General features: G+C 40.9%; 1 protein-coding gene across 1 annotated transcript; it reads left to right on the top strand.

Annotated features, from left to right (window-relative positions):
- The first annotated feature begins 1666 nt into the window (after nucleotides 1–1666).
- On the top strand, nucleotides 1667–23052 carry LOC132770427 (cytochrome P450 2J4-like). Its single transcript, XM_067466093.1, has 9 exons — nucleotides 1667–1897; nucleotides 6704–6866; nucleotides 9407–9556; nucleotides 9690–9850; nucleotides 12645–12821; nucleotides 13612–13753; nucleotides 20702–20886; nucleotides 21707–21848; nucleotides 22713–23052. Exons 1-9 carry the CDS (start codon nucleotides 1721–1723, stop codon nucleotides 22901–22903), a joined length of 1488 nt encoding a protein of 495 aa, XP_067322194.1. The 5' UTR covers nucleotides 1667–1720; the 3' UTR covers nucleotides 22904–23052.
- Nucleotides 23053–27276: the final 4224 nt, after the last annotated feature.

Below are 27276 nucleotides of genomic sequence, written 5' to 3'. Positions count from 1 at the left end.
CTTCTTGTAGGTCAGAGCACGGTCCAGAGTGACTCCCAGGTATTTGGGTGCACTGCAATGCTCCAGTGGGATGGGCCAAAACTAACAAAATGAAGTTCAACAGTGACAAATGCAAGATACTCCACTTTGGCAGAAAAAATGAAATGCAAAGATACAACATGGGGGACGCCTGGCTCGAGAGCAGTACGTGTGAAAAAGATCTTGGAGTCCTCGTGGACAACAAGTTAAACATGAGCCAACAATGTGATGTGGCGGCAAAAAAAGCCAATGGGATTTTGGCCTGCATCAATAGGAGCATAGTGTCTAGATCTAAGGAAGTAATGCTACCCCTCTATTCTGCTTTGGTTAGACCACACCTGGAATATTGTGTCCAATTCTGGGCACCACAATTCAAGAGAGATATTGACAAGCTGGAATGTGTCCAGAGGAGGGCGACTAAAATGATCAAGGGTCTGGAGAACAAGCCCTATGAGGAGCGGCTTAGGGAACTGGGCATGTTTAGCCTGAAGAAGAGAAGGCTGAGAGGAGATATGATAGCCATGTATAAATATGTGAGAGGAAGCCACAGGGAGGAGGGAGCAAGCTTGTTTTCTGCTTCCTTGGAGACTAGGACGCGAAACAATGGCTTCAAACTACAAGAGAGGAGATTCCATCTGAACATTAGGAAGAACTTCCTGACTGTGAGAGCCGTTCAGCAGTGGAACTCTCTGCCCCGGAGTGTGGTGGAGGCTCCTTCTTTGGAAGCTTTTAAGCAGAGGCTGGATGGCCATCTGTCAGGGGTGATTTGAATGCAACATTCCTGCTTCTTGGCAGGGAGTTGGACTGGATGGCCCATGAGGTCTCTTCCAACTCTTTGATTCTATGATTCTGTGATCCTGCCCAGGTGATCCTCAGAGCTCGGAATGCTTGTCTGTTCTTAAGGTGAAAGGCACATGTCTGTGTTTTAGATGGGTTGAGGATCAGCTGGTTTTCCCTGTAATAGGCAGTAAGAGCACCTAGAGCTTCGGAGAGCTTCTGTTCTACCACCTCAAAGCTTCCTGCTTGAGCGGTGATGGCACGATCATCAGCATAGATGAAACTCTCTGTCCCTTCTGGCAGTGGCTGGTCATTTGTGTAGATGTTGATCATGGATGGAGCAAGCACGATCCCCTGAGGCAGGCCGTTCTTCTGTTTCCGCCATCTGCTTCTCTGACCCTGGAACTCAACAAAAAAGCTCCTGTTGTGCACTTATGACTATCATGTTACCTATGTATCTTCTAGTTTAGGGACCATATAGGATCTGAAAAGGGCCTAAACATTCAAAAGGCACCAGATCCTATCTTTGAAACTAAGGAGGGTAAGAGGAAAGAACTGGGAAAACCACCTTTAGTATTCCTTACCTAAGAAAACTCAATGAAATTAATGAAATTGGCACAAGTCAACACACAACATGAAGGAACCATTAACCCACTGGGTTAATCTCAGGGAGGAGGCAGACTGACAAGAGGATGTACATTCAAGCAGGACCTATTGCATGATTTGATTTCTTCATGTGATAAGGTCCTTAGTCTAATTAAAAAAGGGATTTGGGACGTACAAGATATATTGAATGTTGATTTAATATAGGACATATTTTAACACACGTGGAACAAAATTGATCCTATGTTGTGTATATATATGTGTGCATGAGGATGTTTTCCATAGCTGGTTGGAAATAACCAAAGAGAAAGACGACAGGAGAATGGAGGGGACTGGAACATTATTTATTGTTCTGCTTGTGACTCTTCTGTTTCTTTACTATCTGAAACAGCAGTGGGCACGCCGACATTTCCCACCTGGGCCTCTTTCCCTTCCTCTTATTGGAGGCATATGGAGAATTAACTTTGGAATTGGATGGAATGTGGAGACACCAATAAAGGTACTTTTTTCCTAAACTTTTAAGCAATAATTTATTAATCTGATTTAGAATTAGTGAAAATCATTGTGATTTTTTTCCTATGGTGGCTGTGGACAAAAAAATTGTGAGTTTCAAAAATACATAGTTAAATGTTTGACATGAAAACATATTATTAGTATGTTTGGTTGTTGTACTAATGTTGTACTAATTAAAGTTTGGAGATATTGCTTACTCGAGGTATAACTCTCAGAATCTTCTAGGCAGTCTAGATATTGTGTGTTATCATTAGAGTCCAAAATGTAACTGTTTTTGTTCTAAAGCGGTGTTTCTCAACCTGGGGGATGGAACCCCTGTGGGGGTTGTGAGGGGGTGTCAGAGGGGTCGCCAAAGACCATCAGATAACTTAGTATTTTCTGTTGGTCATGGGGGGTTCTGTGTGGAAATTTTGGTCCAATTCTATCGTTGGTGGGGTTGAGAATACTATTTCATTGTGGGTGAACTATAAATCCCAACAACTACAACTTCTAAATGGCAAGGTCTATTTTCTCCAAACTCTACCAGTGTTCACATTTGGGCATATTGAGTATTTGTGCCATGTTTGATCCAGATCCATCATTGCTTGAGTCGACAGTGTTCTCTGGATGTAGGTGAACTACAACTCCAAAAACTCAAAGTCAATGTCCACCAGACCTTCCCAGTATTTTCTCTTGATTATGGGAATTCTGTGTGCCATGTTTGATTCAATTCCATCATTGATGGAGTTCAGAAGGCTCTTTGATTTAAGGTGAACTATAAATCCCAGCAACTCCAGCATTACCAAATGACAAAATCAATCACCCCCAACCCCACCAGTATTCAAATTTTGGGCGTATCGGGTATTTGTGCCAAATTTGGTCCAGGGCCTGAAAATACATCCTGCATATCAAATATTTACATTACAATTCATAACAGTAGCAAAATTACAGTTATGAAGTAACAACGAAAATAACGTTATGGTTGCGGGTCACCACAACATGAGGACCTGTATTAAGGGTTCACGGGATTAGGAAGGTTGAGAACCACTGTTCTAAAGATTCCCCCAATGGTACCAACAGTGCACGAATTTACAATGAACATAATGTGCATGCAATGAGTTATCTTCCCTCCCTTTGCTCCGCGCGGTTTTCAATGTTTTTCACATATCTTCCTTCAAGGTGGTACCAATAGTGCATTAATGTACAATGAACAGAATACTTCTGTGCATGCAATGAGACATCTTCCCACCCTCTGCTCTGCGCAGTCTTCAGTGTTTCCCACATATCTGTTGTGGATGGTCCTTCACGGACCTAGAGCAATTTTGATGTCATGGAGGGAACCATGGTGAAAAAACTCCCTCCTTCACAGAATCAGTTCCATCAATAGAATAGCTTCATAGAAACTACATCTAATAATAATATAGATGAGGTGTAGAATGTTATATAGAACAAAAGGGGGAGGTGGATGGCAAAAAATCCCATGGAATTTAAGAGTGTTGGGATTTGAATCTCTGCAAAGTCTTTCATATGTATTGGAAGAGCACACTGTTAATTGTTAGAACAACACTTAATAGACATCAAAGAGATGGTTGTGACAATCTGTTTCAGCATTAAATGGAAAGTATGTGTTGCATGGTGTGAAGGAATTAAGCAGCACACATCTTTGAGGAGAGGTGAACTAATTTATTTTGGCACTAGCTTAGTTGCTTGGTGATGCCTGTGTTAGGTATTTGGGGGGAATGTTAGCAATGATCCCATTAAAAATACATAAGGATGTAGGTAAACTAAACTTCTAAACACCCTCTGTCGTTAATCCCCAAATTCCATAAGTAATTAAACTTGGTAATGATGAGAATGTGTGCCAAGTTTGATTCAGATCCACCGTCCGTGGAGGTCACAGTGCTCTTTGGATGTGGATGTGGGCAGACTGCAATACCTACCATCATCTATTGCTCAACAAGCCCTGTTAGTACTTAAATTTGATCTTGTTGGGTAAATGTATGCCAAGTCTATTCCAGATCCATTGTGGGTTAGGTTCAGAATACTCTTGATTATGGATGAACTATAAACCCCATCATTTTCTGTCACTGCCCTCCAAACCCCACCAATATTTAAAGGTGATCATGATGAATGTGTGTGCCATGTTTGGTCCAGACAGAGAGACATGTTTTAAGTTAGATAGATGGTTTTTCATGGGCATCATCCTACTTCTGCAGATGCAGTAATGAAGAAAATGGCTTGATAAAGGTTTCATAGTTACTTTGTAAGGAAATCACCCAAAGCACATCTACCACTCAATGGTGACTGGCAGAAAAGCACAATTGAACAGTACAACAGACACGATAAAAGAAGCAAAAAGTCTTCTATAGAGGCATTGCAAACATGTGACATAATGTGACATCCAATAATAATAATAATAATAATAATAATAATAATAATAATAATAATAAACAACCAACAAAACTGGCCAATTTGGAAAGAAAAACAAGAAAATTCATGACCATTACATCCTTGCACTAATGTTGACTGGCTTTATCTTGCTAGAAAGTCTGGTGGCAGAGGACTTTTACAAGTAAAACAAGCAGTTGAAGAAGAAAAACACGCCCTGGCAGAATATGTCAAGGAAAGCCAAGAACCTGCTTTAACTGAAGTCAGTAATTGGAAACTTCTCAAAGCACAGCAGACAAAGAACCAGTACAAGGAAACTGTACTCCAAACCAGACAGCTGATAGCTGGCACAACAAAGCATTGCATGGGCAGTTCTTTGACAAAATTGAGGGAAAAGTTGACAAGGAGAAGACCTGGTGATGGCTCATGAATGTAACCCTGAAGAAGGAGACAGAAGGCCTGATTCTTGCAGCCCAGGAGCAAGCCATTAATGGCATTAAGGCCAGGATCGAAAAATCAGTGGATGACCCAAAATGCAGACACTGCAAGGAAGCTGATGGAGCCATGGACCATCTTCTCCACTGTTGCAAGAAAATTGCACAGATGGACTACAAACAAAGACACAACTCTGTGGCCCAAATGATTCACTGGAACTTATGTCACAAGTACCACCTACCAGCAGTAAAGAATTGGTGGGATCATAAAACCACAAAGGTTGTGGAAAATGAACATGCAAAAATACTGTGGGACTTCTGAATCCAGACTGATAAAGCTTTGGAGCACAATACACCAGACATCACGGTTGTGGAAAAGTAAAAAGTCTGGATTATTGATGTCGCCATTCCAGGTGACAGCTGCATTGAGGAAAAACAATAGGAAAAACTCAGCCGCTATCAAGACCTCAAAATGGAACTGCAAAGGCTCTGGCATGTGGTCCCGGTGGTCTGCAGTTTGGGTGTCCTCCTGGATTCATCACTTACGCTTGAAGCTCAGGCGTTGGCGGTGGCCAGGAGGGCTTTTGCACAACTAAGACTCGTGTGCCAACTGTGACCGTACCTCGTGAAGGCGGATCTGACCAGGGTGGTCCATGCCTTAGTCACCTCTAGATTGGACTACAGTAATGCACTCTACATGGGGCTGCCCTTGAAAATGGTCCGGAAATGTCAATTGGTTCAGCGGGCGACGGCCAGGATGTTAACTGGTGCTCCTTACAGGGAGAGGTCAACCCTCCTGTTTAAGGAGCTCCATTGGCTGCCGTTCATTTTCCGGTCCCAATTCAAGGTGCAGGTGCTTACCTACAAAACCCTAAATGGTTTGGGACCTGCCCACCTGCGTGACCGCATTTCTGTATACGAACCCACACAATCTCTTCGATCATCTGGAGAGGCCCTGCTCATGATCCCACCTGCATCGCAAGCGCAATTGGTGGGGACGAGGGACAGGGCATTCTCGGTGGTGGCCCCTCGACTCTGGAACTCTCTCCCTAAGGACATCAGGAATGCCCCAACACGGGCAGTCTTTAGGAGGAACTTGAAAACGTCATGGTCATGCCCAGCATTTTTTAACAATTTTAATTATTACACTTGGCCATGCCATTGGTTCTTTTAATGCGTTGTGGTGTTATTGTTAATGTTTACTGCTTGTTTATGAGTTTATTTATTGTTGTATTGTTGTTGTTTTACTGATGTATTTGGGCTCGGCCTCTTGTAAGCCACACCGAGTCCTTCGGGAGATGGTAGCGGGGTACAAATAAAGGATTATTATTATTATTATTATTATTATTATTATTATTATTACTGGTGCACTGGGTGTCGTGCCAAAAGATCTCAGCCAGCATTTGGAAACAATAAACATTTACAAAATCACTATCTGTCAACTGCAAAAGGCCACCTTACTTGGATCTGCGCGCATCATTCAAAAATACATCACACAGTCCTAGACCCTTGGAAGTGTTCGACTTGTGACTTTTTTAATATGAAATCCAGCATATATTTGCTGTGACATACTGTGCTTTTGTGTCAGTAAAATAATAATAATAATAATAATAATAATAATAATAATAATAATAATATAAGTGTTCAACTTGTAATTTTTGTGATACGAAATCCAGCATATATATTTTGTTTGATCTGTCATACTGTGTTTTGTGTCAGTAAAATAATAATAATAATAATAATAATAATAATAACAGTAATAATAACAACAACTTTATTCTTATATCCCGTCAGGAGGTGGTTTCATAAGACTGGAGAGAATGGGAGAAGGGCAGTTCTCACCTAAAATCTCAAATGAAATAGAGAGTGAGGATGTTACTATGGCCAGAAACTTCAGAAGTGAGGATCTGAATATGGTTATTATTCCTATCCTGTCCTGAAATCATGGCTTCATTTGTTCTTTTTTTTTCTTGCATTGATTCAAATGGCAGTTGGCAGAACAGTATGGAGACATTTTTTCTATGTGGTTGGGGCATATACCAGTTGTAATATTTTCTGGATTTGAAGCTGTGAAAGAAGTACTGATTGATCGTTCGGAAGACTTCTCAGAGCGGGTACAGACTCCATTGCTTACAACTTTAGGAAGAGGAAAGGGTAAGTTGTGGAGAGAAATACTAGGGACATCTCTCCTCAGAGAAACATAAATGCACTAAACAGGAAATAAATCAAAGATAAATCCATAGCACAGTCACAGCCAGGCCATGTCATGCCATACACTGTTGGTGTTGCAAACTGAGATATGAGCATTCATCATGTTGAGTATGAGATCTGCACTTTACTTTGTACTTATGCATTTCTATGTACATTTGTAAGTAATATAATAATAATAATAATAATAATAATAATAATAATAATAATAATACTTTATATATATTCTGCCTTATCTCCCCGAAGGGACTCAGGGCGGATTCCAATAACAAAAGGCAAACATTCATTGACTGAACATAACAACAATACACACATAATAATGAAAATAAACAACCTAAAATATAACACAATTAACAACCTAACATATAACAGCAAATTATAACTTAACAACTAAAGAAGTGAAAAATGCAACCTATTATATCAGACATGAAAATCTGGATTTTTTTTTGTCATGTCAGGAGCAACTTGAGAAACTGCAAGTCGCTTCTGGTGTGAAAGAATTGGCCGTCTACAAGGACGTTGCCCAGGGGATGCCTGGATGATTTGATGTTTTTTAAATCATCCTTGTGGGAAGCTTCTCTCATGTCCCCGTATGAGGAGCTGGAGCTGATAGAGGGAGCTCATCCGCCTCTCCCTAGATTCGAACCTGCAACCTGTCGGTCTTCAGACCTGCCGGCACAGGGGTTTAACCCACTGCGCCACCGGGTGCTCCATGAAAATCTGATGACTGGCTGTAAAATACTTTCCCTTTGGAAGTTGAATGGAGAAACTTTGGTTTCTTTTCATTACTGGATATAAACATGGCTTTTTATTAAGGAGTTTCATTTACACAGGAGGTGTTGTTGTTGTTCATTCGTTCAGTCGTCTCCGACTCTTCGTGACCTCATGGACCAGCGCACGCCAGAGCTCCCTGTCGGCCGTCACCACCCCCAGCTCCTTCAAGGTCAGTCCAGTCACTTCAAGGATGCCATCCATCCATCTTGCCCTTGGTCGCCCCTCTTCCTTTTGCCTTCCACTTTCCCCAGCATCATTGTCTTCTCTACGCTTTCCTGTCTCCTCATGATGTGGCCAAAGGACTTCAACTTTGTCTCTAGTATCCTTCCCTCCAATGAGCATTCGGGCTTTATTTCCTGGAGGATGGACTGGTTGGATCTTCTCGCTCTCAGAACTTTCCTTCAGCACCACAGCTCAAAAGCATCGATCTTCCTTCGATCAGCCTTCCCTAAGGTCCAGCTCTCACATCCGTAGGTGACTACAGGGAATACCATGGCTTTGACTAGGCAGATCTTGGTTGCCAGTCTGATGTCTCTACTCTTTACTATTTTATCGAGATTGGACATTGCTCTCCTCCCAAGAAGGAAGCGTCTTCTGATTTCCTGGCCACAGTCTGCATCTGCAGTAATCTTTGTGCCTAGAAATACAAAGTATGTCACAGCCTCCACGGTTTCTCCCTCTATTTTCCAGTTGTCAATCATTCTTGTTGCCATAATCTTGGTTTTTTTTATGTTTAGCTGCAACCCGGCTTTTGCACTTTCTTCTTTCACCTTGATTAGAAGGCTCCTCAGCTCCTCCTCGCTTTCGGCCATCAGAGTGGTGTCATCTGCATATCTGAGGTTGTTAATGTTTCTTCCAGCAATTTTAACCCCAGCTTTGCGTTCATCAAGCCCCGCACATCCTCGCATGATGTGTTCTGCATACACGTTAAAAAGGTTGGGTGAGAGGATGCAGCCTTGCCGTACGCCTTTCCCAATCTTGAACCAGTCTGTTGTTCCGTGGTCAGTTCTGACTGTTGCTACTTGGTCCTTATTTACAGATTCTTCAGGAGAGAGACAAGGGGGCTTGGTATGCCCATCCCACCAAGAACTTGACACAATTTATTATGATCCACACAGGAGGTATTGCTCAGCAAATGGATTCTAGCCAATGTCCCATGCAAAAGACACACAGGCAAGAGGAAAATGAACAGAAAAAATATTTACTCTTAATAGCAGAGGTGAAACATAAACTTGCAGTGTTGCATACAAAAATCAAACAGTGCAAGAAACTTATATAGTCCTTGTAAGAAACATAGAATAAGGGATCTTCAATCACACGAGAGAGCAAAACACAAATCTTGAGCAAACAGCTATTCCATCATAGCCTCCTTCACAGTAGCTTCTCCAAACTGCTCTCCAGAGGAAAGCCTTTGAGCACAGATCTCCTCAGAGCAAAAGCTGAAGTGTATTCTAAAACCCATACAGTTATACCCTATTGGGTGTGGCCCAAACATGCTGGCTGACCTACATTACCAGCTGCACATGATAAGTAACATCATAAGGTTTTTCTTCAACACACACACACTTGGTCCTGCTACTGATCCATTGCTGCCTGAGTGTGGAGTTTGTTTGTGTGTGTCTGTAATAAAGTTTGGGTATTCTAGGGCAGCAACCTAGCCATATTTGACCTGAATTTTGTAATAATTGCAGATTGATTCCTTCCACCCTCAGGTATTGTACTTTCGAATGGACCTAACTGGAAGCAGCAGAGGCGGTTTGGTCTAGTCACACTGCGGAAACTGGGAGTGGGGAAAAAAAGTGTGGAGGGCCAAATAGAAGAGGAATCCCAACAGCTTGTAGAGGTTTTTGCACGTGAAAAAGGTATGTGTCAACCTGCAGAAGTTTGTGTGTAGTCTGTACTCATTTTTGATGTGGAATTTCTCATATTTTGGTTGATTTCTAATATAAACATAAGAAAACATAAATACAAATATTAACTGAACTTGATTTGCAGGGCAGCCCTTTGATCCTGCATTAGCTATCACAAATTCAATCGCCAACGTGATATGTGCTATCACCTTTGGATATCGTTTCCCTCTTGAAGATGAAACTTTCAAGAAACTAACTGAAGGCGTTGCATTTACCTTAAAATGTGGAATGGGTCTTTTTCATTTGGTAAGCAGCATTTTGAAAACAATTACAATTTTGTTTGTTTGTGTTAGATTTGAATTTGGTTTTGGCAGACTAGAGTAAATCCTGCAGAAGTAAATCCTCACAGTTTACACCAAGGGAAGTAAATATTTCACCATTTCATTCTCATGTATGAGGATGCATGCTTTCTGAAGTTTTCTCACAGTTTGCAGGAGGAAACCAAGACTGGAATCCTCTCGAGGAATTACATCTTTGTGAATGGACTTAGGCCCGTAGGAATTTGAATTGAGAAGGTTTTTCATGTCTGCATCTAATAAAGAGCTATTATTATTATTTTGTGTCAAACCCATTGCATAATTAAGTATAAAACTAATGAAATAGAGGGAGCATAAGCAACAAAATAATTTTCAATAAAGGACGGTTGTTACATTACTAGAAATTAGAGCCAACAAAGTGTTATGCATTTTCATAATTGAGTAGTTTCTTAGCACATTTCCTCTGTAAAGCTACATGACAACTTATAAATGACTCTTGTGCAGTATTTTTGCAGTGATCACTTTAAAAAACTTTGGAAAATTTTTGGCATAGAAATACATCTGCAATTAAGGCCAGTGATGGGGAAAAGGAAGGTGCTGTGTCACAGCTAGAAACCACCATAACTTGGGGGACAGTTAAAATGGCTGCCTAATGGTGGCAAACTATACAAAAAGCACTGCGGGGTAAGAACTCCTTCTAGTTCTTCAGTGGCTGAGGGAATATTTTTACAGGTTCCTTTCTGATCTTATCCAGCATCCAGATGAGGCTTGAGAAATGGGTCAGCTTAAATGGGGACAAAGAGGTAAAGTAGGAGGAAGTGAGGTATTTGTGGACCGGGGTGTTGCACAGCTAGCTGATAGCCAGCTGCATTAAATCACTACTGGCCAAGAGGTCTTGAGTTCGAAGACAGCCTGGGTCAGAATGAGATTCTGGCCATTAATTTAGCTTGCTGTCAACCTTTGCAGCCCGAAAGACAGTTGCATCTGTCAAGTAGGAAAATTAGGTACTGCTATATGCAGGGAGGCTAATTTGACTAGTATACGATGCCATAAATCCTTCCAGCAGCATGCGGAAGAATGAGGAAGTACTCCATTAAAAAGACTTGGTGCCACAAATGGATGTTGAAGCAGCATCTCCCCCTGTGGCTGGAATCGAGACAGATCAAGCATACCCTCATGAAAGCCAGAAAGCTGGAATGTTAAAATTGCCTCTGTGTTTGTCTATATGTGTTGTATGTCTAATTGGCATTGAATGTTTGCCATATATGTGTGCATTGTAATCCGCCCTGAGTCCCCTGAGGGTTGAGAAGGGCGGAATATGAAAACTGTAAATAAATAAATACATAAATAAAAAAATATTTTGAAGACAGCAGAAAAATGGGAGTTGAGTAGTAATGTCCCAGCCCAGTTTATAAACCACCGCAAAGACTAAGATCTTCCAAGGAGGCCCTGTTCTCGGTTCCATCCCCGTCACAGGCACAGTTGCCAGAAACAAGAGAGAGGGCCTTTGTGCTATAACGCACTGGGCCTATAGCAATTGGCTTTTGAACAGGACATGCTTTTTGTGCCCAGTGGGAAGCCGGGGTGCCTTGAGTGAGAGGCTCTAAGGATTTTCCTATACAGAGTCTTTAAAAGCTTGAAAAGTTTAACAAAGTCCTTTATTATTGCTTAGGTCTTCAACAAATTAAACAAATGCTTCTCAGATCTTCAACAAATTAAACAAATGCTTCAAGGCTTTGAATCAACTGGTGGCTTTCTTAATCTTGTCCACAAGGGACAGGCAACTGGCTTCGTGAACGGTTTCTTTTCTTTAAGAGGAAAACCCTTTTTAACCCCTCCTTGGGTGATCTACTTTCTAAACTTTGCTGGTGTGGGCTCTACTCCCGGCTCCAAACCGCTTCTTGGGTCCCGAGTAGACCTACCAGTCAAGGCTTTGTAGATTCCCCAGCTGGAGTCCTTTGGAACTGTTTTCCCCTGGAATTTCCCCCGGATACTGTGAAAAACGAAGCTTCTATACAGGTGGAGCTAATCAATGTCCTGTAGCTAAGCTTTCCAATGCAAGACTATCCTAAAATGGCTCCCTCTCCTCCCAGAGCCCTGGGGAAAGGTACGGAACCAAAACTTAACAATGATTGATGGGTCATAGGTTATCATTGCAAACCAAGGGAAGCCACCTTATTGAAAAATGCATGGAACTTTGGAATACATGCAAACACTCAAAGAAAGAAAAGGAAGTTGGAGCTTTTGGTACAGCTGTACCAGCACAGCCTTCTCAATGATTGCCCCCCAGCTATGGAACTCCCTTCCTGGCGAGATTAGGTCAGCCCCTCCCTCATGTCCTTCAGAAAGATGTAAAAACCAGGCTGCAGGACCAAGCTTTTGGAACAGTGCAATAAGGTCATAATAGGAAAACCACTCCGCTGACCGGAGCTGGCATGGTGTTTTGAATTTATTTAAAAGTAAATATAATCTGATTTTAGCGTTTGTGTATATTTTTAGTAATTTTATGTTTTGGCATGGAAAGTATATGTTGTGCTCCGCTCCTGAGTCCTGTTCAGGGTGAGAAGGGCAGAATATAAATGTTTCAAATAAATAAATAAATCTCCCTGCCGAATAGAACAGTGGAGAAGATTCAGCCGTTTGCTAACTACATCTACATTTCTTGTTTGCAACCAATAAATTTTCTTATCCTAAAGCAACTTGTGTGTGTCAAAGCTGCTTGGACTGAATTTTATTGCCTCTGCTCTAGTAATGGTAAGCCTTTGCTTCTGTCTTTGCTGTAGCTATATGAAATGTTTCCATGGCTCATGAAGCATCTTCCAGGGCCTCACAAAGAGGCATTGCGTGCCACAGAGATGCTGCTTTCATTAGCAAAGAAAGAAATACAGAAACATAAGGAGCAAAAGTCCTTTCAGGAGCCACGGGATTTCATTGATTTCTACCTGCTTGAAATAGAAAAAGTAAGTAGCTGCTTTGTATCCTATTATATCAATTCCAAGAAATGCAAAGGGACCTTGGTATCGGCTGTGGTATGATTACAAAATCCCTGTGGATAACAAAATATCTGTGAATGTCCAAATTCTATTATGGACAAGGGTGTGGTATAGTGTGTGTGTTCATTTGGAGCAGACAAAGAAGGTAACTTCCCCTCATACTATGCCAATGTGCAGAAATTAAATTCAGGTATAAAAGGATTGGCTTGTGCCCCTGAAGTGGATGTCAAAAAGGAACAACTCCCTGCTAAGGGAAATCCCCAGTTGTAAGGCATTCTCACTACATCCCAGACGAGAGATATAACAGAGCTGTATAGTATAGGCAAATCTCCCAGATCAGCATCTCAGTTCTGCTGAGAAATTCTTGGCTAGGAGTCCTGCTGTTGAAACAGTACCCAAATTCACACACTTATGAAACCTGTTTCAGCAGTAGAATAATATAGTGCTATAGAAATAGGATCTAAAAACTAGCACCATATCCCATCTGATCTTGGAAGCTAAGCAGGGTCAGTCCTAGTTACTACTTTGATGGAGCCTGTCAATGACTACCATGTGCTGCAGTCCATATTTCAAAGGAAGAAATTGGCAAACCCACCTCTGAGTGTTCCTTGCCTTAAGAACCCTTTAAGATACATGGGTTTGCCAGAAATCAATAGGCAACGTGAAGGCATATGCACACACATAGAAAGACAGCCTTGAAAAGATGCTTTGCAGTCAATCATAAGTCATTTTTCATCTTTCATATTGTCACCACCAGAGGAAGAATGATCCTACCTCTACATATGATGATGAGAACCTGGCTCAGGATATTCATGACTTATTTATTGCTGGAACGGAAACGACTGCCACTTCTCTGAAATGGGCAATCCTCCTTCTGGCAAATCATCCAGATATTCAAGGTAAGAGAGAACGCTGTGCAGCAAGAACAACATCCTGCTGTGTCAGTAGTCACTTTTTAAGAATGTGCTAAATCAAAGAAGAAAGAAAATCAGATCCAGTTTTTATTCTTTCTATGAATGTGGTAGACACTTACAATGCAATTTTATGAATCTGAATCAAATACATCAAGAAATATTTTTTTGGTTGGGCTGTATTATTATCCGTGGATTTTTTTTAATTCTCATGTTTTAAAAAAGAAGGGGAGACAGCTGAGGTTAAAAAAATACAAAAAGCGGAGCGCAAGACCCAATAAACTGTCCCTATAGGGTATAACTACTACTACTTCTACTACTACTTCTTCTACTACTACTTCTACTTTGGGGGACTAAACAGGGCCTTACAAAGGGCTGCTTTCCCATTAAAACTGATGTGTGGCAATGGCAATGGGAGTTAACAATAACAACAACAACTTGGGGGACTAAACAGGGTCTTACAAAGAACTACTTTCCCATTGTATGTGGGAAGTGTTCGACATGTGATCCAATACAACAGCCAGAATTGTGATCTTGTTTGCTTTGTACTAATTTTGTTGTGTATCTAATAATAATAATAATAATAATAATAATAATAATAATAATAATAATTTACAAAAGTTTGGATTATTGATGTCACTATACCAGGTGACAGTCGAAATGATTAAAAACAACAGGAAAAACTCAGCTGTTATCTAGACCTCAAAATCGAATTGCAAAGGCTCTGGCATAAACCAGTGGTAATTGGCACACTGGGAGCCGTGCCAAAAGATCTCAGATGGCATTTGGAAACAATAAACATTGACAAAACCACAATCTGTCAACTGCAAAAGGACACCTGTAGAGATGTGTTTATTATAAAGTGTTATTTATAATGTGTTTAAAACTGTATTTGTGGTTTACATTTGTTGCCATGGCCTAGCTGTGAGGGATAGGTTGCCATGGTGACAAGACAAGGCAGCAGAGGAGGTGGGCGGAGCTAAAGGAGTAAAAGGTTTGAAAGTGACAGTTAAGCTCCAGTCAGGAGGATGAGACCCTGAGAGGAAGAACAGAGTCAAGAAAGGACTCTGGGAAAGTAGTTTTAGTCCGGTGGATGAGACCCGGGGAAGAAGATCAGAGTCAGTTAGGGCTCTGGGTTGTGAAGCTGAGAGAATTCAGTTAGTTCTTAGGATTTGTGAATATTTCTTCAGCAAGAGAGCTGAAGGTGTTACTTCTGTTAGATTGCTTAGGTTAAAAGAATCTAACAGAAGGGGATTTAAGGACCGCCAGTAAGGAAAGACTGGTGATCAGTGGTTTGATCCGAGTATAGGACAAACAGTGTGGAATATTCACAATAGGGAACTCTGAAGTAATAAAAGCACTACACTAAAGAAGGAGTTATAGAATTGTAACATCAGAAGCTTGAATGTATCTCAAACCAGCCATTTTGTAACATCAAACCTTGTGCCAAGTTCAAAGTCTCAAAACTGCAACAATTACGTTCTGTTAACAATAAAACTTGTTCTCTTTGTATTTCAAACCTGCCTCCTCTATTGCTTTTATGCTTGGTGCGTTCCACACTACCAGCGTCACCTCACAACACAACTAAAGATAAACAGAGACACAAACCAGCATCTCTAAACATAATTTGGTGCCAGCAGCTGGGAGGCTTCCTTACATTTTTGGTGGCATCTAGTGGGATTAGCGTTTCAGAGATTTAAACGCTTCGTTACAATTTTGGTGGCAGACGACGGGATTCGAGTAACAACTGATCGAGTGCCTTAAGTTTAATTTTAAAATAAGTTGTGAGGTAAAAGTTGCTGAAAAATGGCTACCAGGCGGCAGAGAAAGCTAGCTGAAGAAAGAGAGGGAGACCAAGGAGAAAGTTCGGGCTCTGAGGTAGAGACAGAGCCAGTGCCTATGTCAGAGATGGCTTATAAATACAAACTGGAGATGGAGGAAAAACGATTAGAGATGAGACGATTAGAATTGGAGATGGAAAGAGAGGCGAAACAAAGAGAATTGGAAGAAAAACAAAGGAAAAGAGAATTTGAAGGGAGACAAAGAGAGAGAGAATTGGAACGGGAGTTAGAATTGAAGAGAATGGAGTTTGAGCTAGAAAAGCAAAGATTAGCTTTATCTCAAACATCCAGTGATGTCCAGGAAGGGAGATCTGGAGGGGATACCCCAGATTTAATGAAGAAATTCCCAAAATTTACAAAAGGAGATGACCCAGAGAAATTCCTTGTATCTTTTGAGAGATGTTGTCGGGATTTTGGGTTGGCTAAAGACAAATGGATGATATACCTAAGGCCTCAGATAAGTGAGAAGCTTTTACAGATATATGGACAGATGCCTGAGGAGTCTTGTAGAGACTATGATCTGTTTAAGAAACAGGTTCAACAGGAATATAGATTGACTCCTGAATATTATAGATTTAAGTTCAGGACGTTGAAGAAAGATAAAACACAAAGTTTTGCTCAGGTGGCCTCTAGATTGTCTCAACTGTTCGATAGTTGGATAAAGACGTCTGAGGTAGAAGATTATCAACAGCTGAGGGAACTTTTGAAGCTGGAACAATTTTTCCAATTAGTTCCTTATGAAATTCGTTGGGTGATTCAAGATCGCAAGCCATCCACGATTGTAGAGGCAGCGGGTATGGCAGATCAAATAACAATCTTGAAAGAAGGATTTAAAAGGGAAGATCTGCCAGGGGACAAAAGAACAAACAGGCAGCCATTTCATCCACAACAAACGCGCCCACAGCATGAAAAGGGCTCTGACATAGAAAACACCATCTATAGGAGGCAGAGTGTAATAAGGCCAACTGCTCCTGAGGTAAAACGACGGTGCTATCAATGTGGAAAATTGGATCATATCAAATATCAGTGTCCCCTGTTAAGGAATGAGAAAACAACCCTCTTTATAAATAAAATGAAAGAAACACCAAAGGCAGAACCGGATACTGTTGCAAAGGAGAGTTCAAGCTCAGAGCCTCAAGAGAAACAATGTTTGTTCATCCTGTCAGGCAGCCCATCTAAGGATTATTTAGAAACCATTTATATTGATAACAAAGACAGGAAAGGACTCAGAGATACAGGTTCCGAAATATGCATAGTGCATCCCGAAATAATACCTCAGAGATTTCAGCAGCCAACCTCTGAAGTAAGATTAAAAGGCTTAGGTCCTGCGATTCCGACAGCAGTCGTGACTTTGCCAATAGAATATGAAGGATGGAAGGGTGTGTGGGATTTTGCAGTCAGTCCTGACATACCATACCAATGTTTAATTGGAAATGATTTGGCTGAGAAGATTAAATACTGTAAGATGGTGTGTGGGGAGAAAAAATGTAACAACAAAAGCCCTGAACAGAAAGCCCTGTGTTTTGCCATCCAACAAGATGGGGATGAGAGTCCAGAAACCAGCGCTACAGTGGCTGAGCTTGTTAAGAGGACGGGAGAAGTCAAAGAAATTCAACAGGAACAAAGAGCAGAAGAACAACCCTATAGATTTATTGCTGAAGATGGTGTTCCAAATATAAAGTCAGAAGTGTACAGCCAGAAGAGACCATGCAAACGAGGAACAAGCCCTGAAGCAGAGCCGATTCCAGTGGCTGATTATTTGAGAGCCAGTAAAGAGAGTATAGAAACAATAGGTCTGGAAAGACAAGTGATAAACTCTGAGGAGAAAGAGGAATCCTTGTCTTTAAAAGATGTATTTCCTTCAGCTCCACATAAAGAAATTACCTCAGCCGAACTTTTTGACAAAGACAATAAAATAAAAGTAAAAGAGAAAGCTAAAGGAAAACAAACTCTAGATGTGACAGTAGGAGCTGATGCGAGTTCAGAATATCCAGGGGTCTTCTGTGAAACAAAGATCCATACATCTGAAGAGAAAGTGAACAGAAAAAGAAGATTTGGCCATGTGTCGGAAGAGAGATCTCCTTTATCCTTGAACGGAGAGGAAGGAGAGAGTGAAGGCCGAGCTGATGGACTGACAGGAGAGCTGATGTACGCGGACTATATTGGTGGTGATAAAAAGAAAAAGCTGCAATTTCTAGCTTTAGAAGTTTGTCCAGATAGCAGTGATGAGCTTGCCATGAAGAAGGACAATATTCGTGTTCGTTCTTCTAATGACAGTGAATTCTCTTCAGTGCCAAGAAAAGATGCTAAAGGAATTCCAGATTATTCACTACAACCTGATGCTTCATGGAAGCAAGCCATTGTTCAAGCCCTGAAAGTCGATGGAAACAGAACTGTTCCTGATAATTGGAAGGTTAGATTAAAAGAAGAAACCCCAACAACAAAAAAGAGAGGAGAAAAGACTTGCAGACACCGTGTGAGAAAGAAAACTATATCTCCAGGTAATCGAAAAGACATCAAGAGACAAAAGAAGAAACCTAAAAAGAAGAAACGAAAAAGTGGAAAAAAGAAGCTAAAAGATCATCATAAAGAGACATTGCTGTAGACAGTTGGTCCAATACAACCGAGGTTGTGTTTGAACCATGGGACATTGGACACTAAGACATCTATGTCAATGATCAAATGTGGGAGTTTAACTATTGTGTGGGCTATTAACAAATTGAGACCATATGTATGGAGAAAAGTTGTGGTATGGTATATAGATAAATGTCTTATAAATTGACCAGACTAGGTAAAAGGTCAATTATATATGTTAATGTAGAAAGGTAATAGATGTGTAATGTAGTGTAATATTTTAAAAATGGTTAACCTGTTTTAATTGCAGATTTGTGAAATGTATGATGTTATTACAGTGGTGAATTGTATATGTTTCATACCCTAGGTATAAGATATGAACCCATTATATTAAAGTGTGATAGGTATATACGTTTTGCAATAGGCAATAAATATTTACAAATATATATATAAATGTAGTATGTCAACAAATAAAAATGGTTAGATAATGTAAAAGGTACCAATAACAAATTGTTAAGATGGAGTTTGGGTTTACAAGATTTCATATTTGACATAAAACATGTTTCATGTAAACGAAATGTAGTTGCGGACGCCTTATCTAGGATTCCATAGGTTTAAGGTTTGTATATATGTGTAATTGAAATGTATTTAACCCTAATATGTTTCCCTTTCAGAATTGGTGTATATGTATTTATTGTTAAATAATATGTGGAATTATTTTTGCCGTTCTAGGATCGAGAATGGTACAAAAATAATATTTCTGGGAAGGAAGGTGTAGAGATGTGTTTATTATAAAGTGTTATTTATAATGTGTTTAAAACTGTATTTGTGGTTTACATTTGTTGCCATGGCCTAGCTGTGAGGGATAGGTTGCCATGGTGACAAGACAAGGCAGCAGAGGAGGTGGGCGGAGCTAAAGGAGTAAAAGGTTTGAAAGTGACAGTTAAGCTCCAGTCAGGAGGATGAGACCCTGAGAGGAAGAACAGAGTCAAGAAAGGACTCTGGGAAAGTAGTTTTAGTCCGGTGGATGAGACCCGGGGAAGAAGATCAGAGTCAGTTAGGGCTCTGGGTTGTGAAGCTGAGAGAATTCAGTTAGTTCTTAGGATTTGTGAATATTTCTTCAGCAAGAGAGCTGAAGGTGTTACTTCTGTTAGATTGCTTAGGTTAAAAGAATCTAACAGAAGGGGATTTAAGGACCGCCAGTAAGGAAAGACTGGTGATCAGTGGTTTGATCCGAGTATAGGACAAACAGTGTGGAATATTCACAATAGGGAACTCTGAAGTAATAAAAGCACTACACTAAAGAAGGAGTTATAGAATTGTAACATCAGAAGCTTGAATGTATCTCAAACCAGCCATTTTGTAACATCAAACCTTGTGCCAAGTTCAAAGTCTCAAAACTGCAACAATTACGTTCTGTTAACAATAAAACTTGTTCTCTTTGTATTTCAAACCTGCCTCCTCTATTGCTTTTATGCTTGGTGCGTTCCACACTACCAGCGTCACCTCACAACACAACTAAAGATAAACAGAGACACAAACCAGCGTCTCTAAACATAATTTGGTGCCAGCAGCTGGGAGGCTTCCTTACATTTTTGGTGGCATCTAGTGGGATTAGCGTTTCAGAGATTTAAACGCTTCGTTACAACACCTTACTTGGATCTGCGTGCATCATGCGAAAATACATCACATAGTCCTCGACGCTTGGGAAGTGTTTGACTTGTGATTTTGTGATATGAAATCCAGCATACATTTATCTCATTTGCTGTGTCATACTGTGTTTATGTGTCAGTATAATAATAATAATAACAACAACAACAACAACAACAACTATGGGGGACTAAACAGGATCACTAAACAGTATCTTACAAAGGGCTGTTTTCCCGTTACAACTGATGTGTGGCAATGGGAGCTAACAACAACAACAACAACTTTGGGGGATTGTCCTTCTCTCTCTCACTCCTGCTGCCATGTAAGTTTCCTCCACCCTGGAAAGCCTCCCAAGGCCAAGAAACTGCTGGCGAGTGCAACAGCCTTCCTTCCTTCCTTCCTTCCTTCCTTCCTTCCTTCCTTCCTTCCCTCCCTCCCCTAGCTCCCACATGCGTACCACCAGGTGAGTCTTCTCCACCTTGGCCTGGGAAGCTGAGAATGTGATGGCAAGGGCAACGTGCATCACCTTCTTTCCTTCCTTCTTTTCTTCTCCCCTCTCTTATACTCCTCCAATGGCGATGTTGACCCCCAGCACATTCATAGTTGCAATTTTCCTTCCATTTCTCGCAGACCTTATTTTAGGTCTTGTGGCCAATGGGTTGGGAACCACTGCCATAGAGCGATGGAAGTGGCATGAACTCTTTCGAGGGAAAGTGGGATATAAATATCATAAATTGTGATTTGGGAGTTGCTGTTTATTAAATTATAGTGGATAGACCTGTATGAATCTTTCATTGAACATTATTAAAATAATGAAATAAGCTTTAGTATTCATAATAAATCTTTCATCCATTTCCCTCTTTTTCCAAAGATAAAGCTTACAAGGAAATAGAAGGTGTGTTGTGCTCCTCTTCCTTCAGCTATCAAGATCTGAAGAAGCTCCCTTATACAAATGCTGTGCTCCATGAGATTCAGCGTTCAAAATATCCCCTCTTATTTGGGATCCCAAGACAAACAACCAAAGATGTGAAGATGAGAGGTTTTCTCATCCCTAAGGTAGAGAATGTAGATATGTACTTCTGTATCCCAAGAACAAGGCTGGGAGATAGGAAATTTTGGGAGATGTACTCACATAGGACAAAGATAGCATGGAGTAATGGTGTGAACATTGGACTAGTAGCACAACTATAAACATCTATGCAGACAACTTAATGTTGACTGAAGATTTTGAGAGATGTAGCCACATAGGGCAGAGGCAGTGTGGAGTAATGGTCTGAACATTGGATTTGGGGTTCATCTACATTGCTCATTCAATGTAGATTGGTTTATAGGCAACTCAAAAACGTGGTGCCCAAGCATGCATAACAATGCACTTGTGAGGCCTTAAATTGGAATTAATTGTGGAATAACTTGTGTTATTCTCCAAAATAGGCCACTGAATGCACTTCAATCGCATTAGGGTGGGAGACTTTGAAAAAAAACCTAAATCCTCCACAGCTCTAGGGATCCTGGAATCATGTTGGCACCAAATTTTTCAGTGGACTGCCCAGGCCTCCACACAGTTCCTCTGCTTGACCAATGATCAAGTGCACATTAGCTTCACTTTTGGCTGTGCCACTGTAATCATGCATTGCATGGTCCTTGTAGACATGCCCCAACACTCTGCATTTTAATAGCAACATCATATAACTAGGTGCGGGTATGTCTGCGTTATGCATGCATGATGTACGAAGTCAGCAATTGCAAAAAACAAATAAACAAAACAAAAGTTAGTTGGGTTAAGATAAGTGATCAAGCAACCCATTTCCACAAAATCCACATTTCTAAGAGAGATGTGCATGTGCTTGTTTGTCTGACATTTGTTTCTGCTTTTCAGGGGACAATCGTTATACCAAATCTATACTCTGTTCTTCTTGATCCAAAGCACTGGGAGTCTCCTAAAGAGTTCAATCCAAAACATTTTTTGGACCAGGATGGACATTTTATTGCTAGAAAAGAGTTTCTGGCATTTGGTGCAGGTAAAAGTAGTTCATAGTGACTTGTGATTTATCAGTGTGTCTTCTGGGGAGTTTCCATGATCAGATCTGCTGCAGCCTCTGTCCCTTGTGAGTCAGTGCAGTTACTGCTCTGGAGCACACTTTCATTGAGGCACAAAATATTCATTACAATTATGGCCCAATTAAGAAGAATAAACTAATACTCAACGGTGCAGTTATGGGAAACCAGAGATTTTCTGCCAATAAATCCTATAAAAATCCATGAGAGGGGAAAAAAGTGAGATAGACATGGGTGATGGATGTTGGTATGGGTGAAAAGGGTATTCTTCCATTTCAATTTGCTTTGTTTTTCTTTGATAGCTATGAAAAATGCTTTTAGGAAAACAATGTTTAGCAATGACATGGTTGTAGGTGTCTTTAGCTTCCACATCAGTTGCCCTTCCTGGCTTTGTTCCTCACTATTTTGTTTCTGGTATGCAGTAATACTGAAATGTTTCTGCCAGTTTCTTCTTAATTAAAACGGTTTGTTTGATTTTTAAAAAACCTTTTTCTTATTCATACCAGGGAGAAAACAAATCAAAGAAACAGAAGGGATAGTGTCCTGAAAGATGCCCCTTCAACCTTTGTTTACAATTGGCCAATGATAGAGAGTTCACCATCTTTCAATGCAATCTATCCAATTTAATCCATATTTTGAGGAAAAAAAACACCACAAGTTTTTTCCAATGCTTAGGCAAAATGGCTTCTCTTGGAGTTTGAATCTAATGGGAAACTTTAAGGGTGTGGAGTAGACCATGGCTTACTAATTCATAGTCCAGTTTTCAGATCCATCTCTGTTTGCTGCATGGGATAGATACTCACTTTCTTCCTTTGTCTCCCTTGTAGGCTCTCGAGTGTGTTTGGGGGAGCAGCTGGCAAGGATGGAGTTCTTCATCTTCTTGGTCAACCTGCTGAGAGCCTTCCGTTTCCAACTGCCTCCAGGAGTCAAAGAGCTCAATGAAGATCCTACACCAGGAGTGACAACACCACCCCATCCTTATAAAGTGTGTGCTGTTCCTCGCTCCAGTTCATCATAAAATATACAAAAATAATAGCAATGGCATGTACTTCATTGCTGTAATTTTAAAACAAATCCACACTCCATTTCATTTTCTAAATTTCTTTCCTGTGCTTAGAATCTGAAGCAAACCTGTGATATAACTCAGTCATAAAGAGATTCCATCTCATTCGGAGTTCAAATTTTTCAGTTTCAAGAATTCTTGCTATGTACGGATGTAGTGGGGATAAAGTAATATAGTCTATTGTGGGCTGGTCTACTTCTCTGGGGATCTGTTTTCATATCCTCACTTTGCCATGGAAACTCCTAGGCGGTCTTGGGAAACCGTACACTCTCAGAGGAAGATCATGGCAAACCGTTATAAACAAATGTTACTGAGAAAACCCTGTGATCGGTTCACCTTAGGGTTCTCCTAGATTTGAAAGACACACTACAGCAACCCATAGATTTAGAGAAGTGGCAGAGCTCTCTGAAATATCCCATGTTTCTCAGCTGCAGTAGGAGCCACACCCAGACCACAATATGTATCACTGTCTGCTGGTAGTGTTTTTATAAGAACCCATATGTTGGGCAGAATCAAACAGACAGGTGGGAGAATATAGACAACCTGGAACAAAGAGCCATTGAAATAAGAGATGGATGAAGAAGACAAGGTTCCCATCTGCATTATATGGCAGTGTAGATAGGGATAGGAAGATGCTGCAGTAGTAATGCCAGTGAGGCAGCATATTATTTTCTATAGAAAGGGGAACATAGAATAACCACTTCACCCACTTTTCATTGGTTTCATAATACCATGGACTCCAAGGGAGTGGGTATAGGTTGATATATTATGAAATCAGCATTCATAATCCAGGAACACTGCTTGGCCTCAGACTGCACAAGAAAAAAGAATATAAAGTGAATGCAACTAATCCTCTGTATCCATGCATTCTCCACCCATGGATTCAACCATTCATGGTTTGAAAACACACACACACACACAAGGATAAAGCTTGATTTTGCTAACACATCAACACACAAATACACTGCAAGACCTCATTTGATTGTGGCTTTGTATGTATTAGAATTTCAGCATCCATGGATTTTGGTATCCACACTGGTTCCTTGAATTGAACTCCAGTGGATACTATGCTCCCCTATAAATCCATATAAATAAAAAAGTCAGTTAGTTCATTACCTCAAATCTCCCAAAATACTTCACCAATTGTTTGGAAATGTTGACACAATGTAGCATCCGAACAGGCAAATGTTTTCAATGTTTTCACATTCCTGCTATTATATAGATGTCACACCTGTGTGACAGGTAAAAATATGTTTTGCTTCAAAAACAGTGCCATCTGCTGGACGTTTAAGAAACACACACTATACAATTACACAATTCTATTTCAATCTTTCCAAATGCTTTGCTACGTTGAATTTTCATACACTAGAGAGGTTTGGAGAGAATGCATAATGATTTATATGAGTTGTAGGTACTGGGATGTATAGTTCACCTACAATCAATGAGCACTTTGAAATTGGACCAAACTTGGCACACAGAGCCCCATGATGAGCAAATAATACTGGAGTTCTTTGCAGAAAGTTCACCTTGATTTGGGGGAGTTGCAGTTCACCTACATCCAGAAAGCACTGTGAACCCAAACACTGATGAATTTGGACCAAACTTGGGCACACATGCCTGATATGCCAAAATTTGGTTTGGGGGAAACAGACTTTTCTTTCTGCGAGTTGTAGTTCGCCCACAACCAGGGAAACTGGGACCTCCATATAGTTTCATTTTGATTTAATTGCATTGGAATTCTCCAGTGTCCAGGATATCATTATGCCAAGAGATCACACTGTAGAACTGAGTCAGTTCGAAACCACTCTCACAATCCTGACTCAAGGCTGTGAGGTTGTAGAAGTTGCAGTTTTTTGCATCACTCTTTGGCAGAGATGGCTAAAGACCTTGGCGAACTACAACAGCTTCTATGACTTCACACCTTTGAGTTGGGGTGGTGTCAAAGCTGCACCCGTTCTCCAGACAGAGAGCTGAAGGAGGCGGCAGCAGTGACTCATCCGCTTCCCGCATAGTACTCTCCGGGGAGCTGTGATGACAACAGGGGAAGGCCGGCGGTGGTGACTCCCAGGACCAGTAGGAACCCAGCCAGTGGCCTCATAGCAGAGCAGAGGTGAAAGAAGGGCTGTGGGGAGGTAGAAGAAGCAGCAGTGGTGGAAATGAAAGCAATGGGCAGCGGAGTCTGATGGTGTGGAAAGAGCGGGCACTCCTGCTGCTCCAAGTAGCCTCCCACCCTTCCTGTCAGTTTTTAATGGCTAGAGACCCAGGAGCCAGGACTTCCTGGATGAAACACCCTCACTGAGGCTCCAAGCTATTTGAACTTCGATTCCCTGAATTCAATCACACTACTCCAAAGAAAAGCAGGAGGCATCTCAAAGGTTGAACGCCACATAGAGAATTTATTTATTTATATTCCTCTTAAGCTTTTCTTCTGGGCCCTTCCACACAGCAATATAACCCAAAATATCAAGGCAGATAATCCACAATATCTGCTTTGAACTGGATTATCTGAGGGCACACTACCATATAATCCAGTTCAATGTGGATTTTATACAGCTGTGTGGAAGGCACCCCAGAATATCAAGGCAGAAAATCCCACAATATCTGTTTTGACCTGGGCTTTCTGAGTCTACATTGCCATATGTAACGGACTGGCTTGCCTACCTTAAAGGGTTGGTGTAAAAGGCAGAACCCAGGCCTGGCTTGCTAAATCTAAGGAGAGCTGAGGGAAGGAGCAAACAAGCAGCTTCAGAGCCAGGAGTGCAGTCTGATTGGCTGATGAAATTGGAGGGAAAAACTGAGCAACTGGAGATGGGTAGAGTCAAAAGGGGAGAGAAGAAGCTGAGGCAGCCATTTTAGGGCAGTTAGGAGTTTGGTGGGGAAGAAGACAGTCAAAAGTTTTGAAGGGGGGAAGGAAGGGAGGAAGGAAGGAAGGAAGGAAGGAAGGAAGGAAGGAAGGAAGGAAGGGTGGGTGGGTGGGTTTGGGAACTGTTTGTGGTTTAAAGTTACCTCTTTGAGGATAATAGTTAATAGGCCTCTATAGTGATTAGAGTGCTGTGTGAGGAAGAGAGAACCAAAAGGTTTTTAAAGATCCTGTTTGGATTTTCTATGTGTGGAACTTTGTTTTTAGACATTCAAAATATAAGTACCATTCTCTGTAAGAAGTATAGCCTGACAAGTTATTTGAAACCATTATGCATATTGACTGTTCAAAATAAACAGCATATTCCTGTTTCATTTCAACTGAAGTCTTCTTGTGATTTTTTGAACATTCCAATTGAAGGAGGTGGCTTGTTAAAATAATAAATTGGTGGCAGCAGTAGAAAGCTTTAATAAATAATAGGAGGCAGCAAAGGCAAAATATAAAACACAGTGGAAACTTCCCACTGTCTGTGTGAGGGTGTGTGTGCTTTGATACTCTCACGGTCTTGCCTTGGGCCAGACCTTGTAATTTGTCCTTTGTTCTCCATCTTGTGTGTGGTTATTATAATTGGTGGCAGTGCTGGCCTGTCATCATCCCCTTTAGTTGCACCATATATCCCAGTTCAAACAGATATTTTGGGTTTATCTGCCTTGATATTCTGGGTAATATGGCTGTGTGAAAGGGCAGAGTCCACACTGTCATATATCATAGTTCAAAGATTATCTGCCTTGATAACCGAGGTTGAAGATGTCCTCATTCCTCACATTTCTGTGAGTCCAAAGGATATGCCATTTCAATTTAAGAGTTTGCAATTCCCAATTTGATTGGTGTTTGCAGTCACCATCCACAAAGCTCAGAGCCAATCTTTACAATTCTGCGGTTCAGATCTAGACACAGATTGCTTCTCTCATGGACAACTATATGTTTTGTATTCTAGAGTTGGCAAACCAGACAACCTCTATATCTGTGCAAACAATGGCACAAAAAAATGTACACAAACAAGCATTGTGAAATGTACACAAACAAGCATTTTTCTTTTCTTTCTTTTTGTTTAACCAGATGGCCACAGCAATGTGTGGCGGGAACCGCTAGTACAGTGTTTCTCAACCTGGGAGTCGGGACCCATGGGGGGGGGGGTCACAAGGGGGTTTCAGAGGGGTCACTGAAGACCATCAAAAAACACATATTTCTGATGGTCTTAGGAACCCCTTTGGCATAGTTGTTTGCGTTGACAGTGCTCTCCGAATGTAGGTGAACTGCATCCCTAAATCACTATCAATTCATCCCAAATCCCTCCATTATTTTTTTGGGTTATGGGGGTTCTGTGTGAGAAGTTTGGCCCAATTCTATCATTGGTGGTGTTCAGAGGGCTCTTTGATTGTAGGTGAACTATAAATTACAGCAACTA

Source organism: Anolis sagrei, chromosome 3 (genome assembly GCF_037176765.1).
Source record: "Anolis sagrei isolate rAnoSag1 chromosome 3, rAnoSag1.mat, whole genome shotgun sequence".
NCBI lineage: Eukaryota > Metazoa > Chordata > Lepidosauria > Squamata > Dactyloidae > Anolis > Anolis sagrei.
Note: the sequence above shows the minus strand (reverse complement) of the source record. Positions and strands in the feature narration are given on the sequence as shown.